The sequence below is a fragment of the Chaetura pelagica genome, unplaced genomic scaffold (assembly GCF_000747805.2).
Source record: "Chaetura pelagica isolate M959 unplaced genomic scaffold, ChaPel_1.0 scaffold405, whole genome shotgun sequence".
Lineage (NCBI taxonomy): Eukaryota > Metazoa > Chordata > Aves > Apodiformes > Apodidae > Chaetura > Chaetura pelagica.
Genome location: NW_009953489.1, coordinates 3,304,050 through 3,307,599, shown reverse-complemented (window position 1 = coordinate 3,307,599; position 3,550 = coordinate 3,304,050). Strand labels below are relative to the sequence as shown.

Genomic DNA, 3,550 nt, shown 5'->3' with positions numbered 1-3,550 from the left:
GTAGGTAAATAGGCTGGTTCTTTAAAATAGAAGTTTTCAGAGTACCTTGCTTTAAAAGGAGTAAACTGTATACTTAATTTTAACAGAGATGATGGAAGCACCATGTACTGTTTATATAAAATAAGCTGAATGTTTCTGCTCAGAAGTTTTCAGTAAATCAACATGAAGACTGAAAAGGTGTCTTGTGCCCCCGTCTGTGTTGGTGTTCTCAGTACTACTTGTGAACTGATTCACTTTCAGTTAAGATGCAAATCCAATTAGCTTGTGCTTTAAAGAAAATAAAAATAATTTCAAACAGCACTTTTTTTTTTTTTTTTTTAAATTGATAAACTTGATTTGTATATAGGAAATGGTGTACATTGATAAGTTTATAATGTTTAATAAACAGAGTTCTGACCAAGGAACCAGAGTGCTCCTATGGTTTGTGTCCTTGTCTTTAGTGGTGGTATTTTTGTGTTTCTGGGGGTTTTTTCCTTCTTGGCTGCAGTCTGAAGATGTAATTAGCTCATGGCAGTAATTGTGAGTGAAAGATGTCACCCTTGCAGGCAATGGCAGTGTTGGTGTGGGCTGAGCCTGGCAACAGGATCTCTGTTCACCTGCTGCTCTCCCTTCTTGCCTCCTCTTGTCTGCAGCCACCCACTGCCTGGGACTGTCAGCTCCTCTGGGACAACAGCCTGGGATTTCCCCGTGGCTGTGTAACAGAATCCAGATCTTTAAAGATGTGGCTGTTGAAGGGAATGTTGTTCTTAATACCAATCCAAAAATTTTCTTTAAGAAGCAGAATCTGCAAAGCACATAGGCATAAAAAAAAGTTGTGGATCTTCTGAGGGGTTGAGAGGTCATTTTAGCAGAACCCTAAGAGCAGTTTCCTTTCCTGGTGTTTGTGGGTTTCCCTTGTGCTTGCCCCTCTCCAGTAGCAGCAAAAGGGGCTCCTTGTTTTTGAGGCAAAGTTTAGCAGGTCAGATCTGCGGTTTCACTGGGAAGTCCTCAGGGTGTCTCTACACAGCACCCTCTGTAGCACAGCTCCTGCAGCCTCCAGGATCAGCTCATGATTCTTCCCAATATAAAAGTCTTCTTCAGGAAGGCCAATCTTCAGGGGTGCTCAGGGGACCCACAAGGACTGCCTTAAATTTTATAAACGGTTCTTTGCTGCTATTTTAGAAACGTTTTCCTGTGAAGCTACTTTTTGTACAGGGAAGGAACACACCAACTCTGCTGCCATGTCTTTAGTATTAAAGTATGTACTTTCTAGTTTTTCAAACCTTTAGGAACTGCAGTTTATTGTGGTTTGATAGCACAGCCCCACAATTTCATCTGCAAATCTGAAAATCTTGCCTTCTACAGAGCAGAAAGTGAATGTTTCAGGTAGACTCTCTACAGTCAAATGTGCAATCTTGAGGATGATATTTTGAATTTGTACTGGTATTTCTTTTTTTTAAAAGTGTGTTGGGTGTCTGAGACCTGAAGAAATAGGTCAGTGTTTTTAAGCTCACTAAAACAGGGAATTACAGGAAAGTAAATACAAGGAGAATATTTTCTGACCTAAGTATAAGTGTGTAGAGGCCAGTCTTGGGCTGGGCTGCAGCTGAAGCTTGGATGTTGCTCTCCCTTCTCAGCAGACCTCAGTGGCAGCGAGTTGGAAAAACCTTATCCCAGGGTATCTCAGGATACAGCCTGTATGAGGGTGACAGAAGCCACACTGCATGCCAGGCTGTTCAAAGGAACTGGTTTCAGTAGAAGGAGAAAACAAAAAAGGGAAGAAATTATGGAAGAAAATGGGTGGGTGTTTTTAGATGAAGTGTGAGAACAGGTGGAAAATATCTGATGAAAGCCACTAAATTTGTGTTTCCAAGAGGCAGTCTTATCCCTAAATTATTCCACCTGCAGAAAAATTTGTGGGTAAAAATATAGGAAAAAATGTCACAACTGTTTGTATTAATTCAGCTCTGTTATTTTTCATTTCAGGAGAAGAAAGGGAAGCTAAAAGAAGTTCAAGGTATTTTCTAGAGTCTAATAGAAGAATAGCAGTGAGTGGTAGAGGGTTGCTTATTTATTTTCATATGCTGATTATTTTTAAAATTACCTTTTCAGGTCCCTTTCTGCCTAGTGTATTTCCTTGTTTCAATTTATTGATGTGTTTTCAGCAAAAGTTAATTTAGCCAACTGTTCCGTTTGAGAGAACCAACAGCATTGCAATGAAAACTGGAATTGTTTGGTGGGAGTGATGGGAATCCTGCTGGGGCCAGGAACACAGAGCTCTGCTGGGGTTGGAATGCTTAAAAAAAAAAAAGAAGTTTAAGTTTTGGACTTCAGATTTTTTGCTTAGGGATGTTATTGACTAAACAGAATGTCTCTGCCTCCTATGTTTAAATAGATCACCTTGCCATGTTTCCTGTGCAGTTCATAATAAGACTATATAAAAATGACATAAAGAAGGAATATTTCTAATGCGAAGAGTCATCATTTGCTGTGGTACTTGGATATAGTCATTTGGTTTTTATTTTTAGCAAACAGCTAAAAAATAGTCTTATGCTCATTTTTAATGACTGTTACACTGGTAAGGTAGGACCATTTCTCATCTGAACAGGCAGACTGGTTCCTCTTCAAGACTAGTTTCTAAGCAAAATGTGCCAAGTTTTTGTGCAGTTACTGTCTAAATGATGCAGTTTCACTGTCTGTTTAACTACACTTGTTACAATAAAACTTATGAAAATCTTTTATTTTGGATTAGTTGTCTTTATTTGACTAATTTCTTAAAACGTGTTTGTTTTGAGAGGCAAGATGGACATGCCTTCTACAGGAAATACAAAGGCTTCATGAAAACCTCTGGGAAAGGTGTGATTGTTCATTTAATAGCACAGAAGCACTTTTAAAGTCTTAGTTTTTAATGATGTGTGATACATGAGCCGGGGGTTTAAAGGATCATTAGTGACAGAGGGAATAGATATGGAATGTATATTGTAATAACTATATCCTGCCTGTAAATAAACTACTGTAACAGAAACTGCCTTCCTCTTGCTGGAGTGTCTTGTAACCTCGTTTAGCAGCTGCACTGTGAGGCTGTAAAGCCTCTGGTCACACTTTCAGATGAGGCTCAGCAACGGATTTAGGTGGTCAGTGCTGGGGTTTGCTTGCTGGTGGGTTTCTTGGGTTTGTTTTTTGCTATTTTTTGTAATCTAGGCAGCGAGCAGCAGAGTGAAGTGGCTTCTCACTGTCCTTGTCACTGCAGCAGACCTAGCAGTGCGAGGGGCTGCTTGGGTTGTAGCTGGGGTGGAAGTTGAAGCGGTCGGAGGTGGTGATGAAGTTGTCCGGGCCGGTGACCAGGCTCTTCTCCATGGAGGTGTTGAGCCCGTTGTCCCTGTACATGCCAAACTCTGCCAAAGTGTTGGAAAAGGTGTGCGAGGCGACGTGGAAGGAGGTCTGCGAGGGCCAGAGAAGGGGAGGGAGGTGTTTTAGTGCCACCGCCAGCGGCACCTGCCGCCTGGGGAAGTTCGGGGCGATGATAAAGGGGAAGGACCGGGGAGCTCATCGCGCAGGGGCCAAAACCGAG

The 3,550-nt window shown here is 41.5% G+C and overlaps 2 protein-coding genes across 2 annotated transcripts in view; one reads left to right on the top strand and one right to left on the bottom strand.

The window, feature by feature from the left end:
* Positions 1–3,234: 3,234 nt before the first annotated feature.
* Positions 3,235–3,366, bottom strand: LOC104389903 (chromosome unknown open reading frame, human C9orf116). The gene has a single exon (XM_009998962.1). It carries the CDS (start codon positions 3,364–3,366, stop codon positions 3,235–3,237), a length of 132 nt encoding a protein of 43 aa, XP_009997264.1.
* MRPS2 (mitochondrial ribosomal protein S2) overlaps positions 3,365–3,550 on the top strand; it is a 2,164-nt gene continuing 1,978 nt past the window's right edge. Inside the window, exon 1 of the mRNA XM_009998961.1 lies at positions 3,365–3,489. Within this exon, the coding sequence (XP_009997263.1) occupies positions 3,365–3,489 (125 nt within the window). The remainder of the gene's footprint in view (positions 3,490–3,550) is intronic.

Coding starts and splice junctions, on each gene's coding strand:
- LOC104389903 (XM_009998962.1), bottom strand. CDS start 3,366: ATGTACAGGGACAACGGGCTCAACACCTCCATGGAGAAGAGCCTGGTC.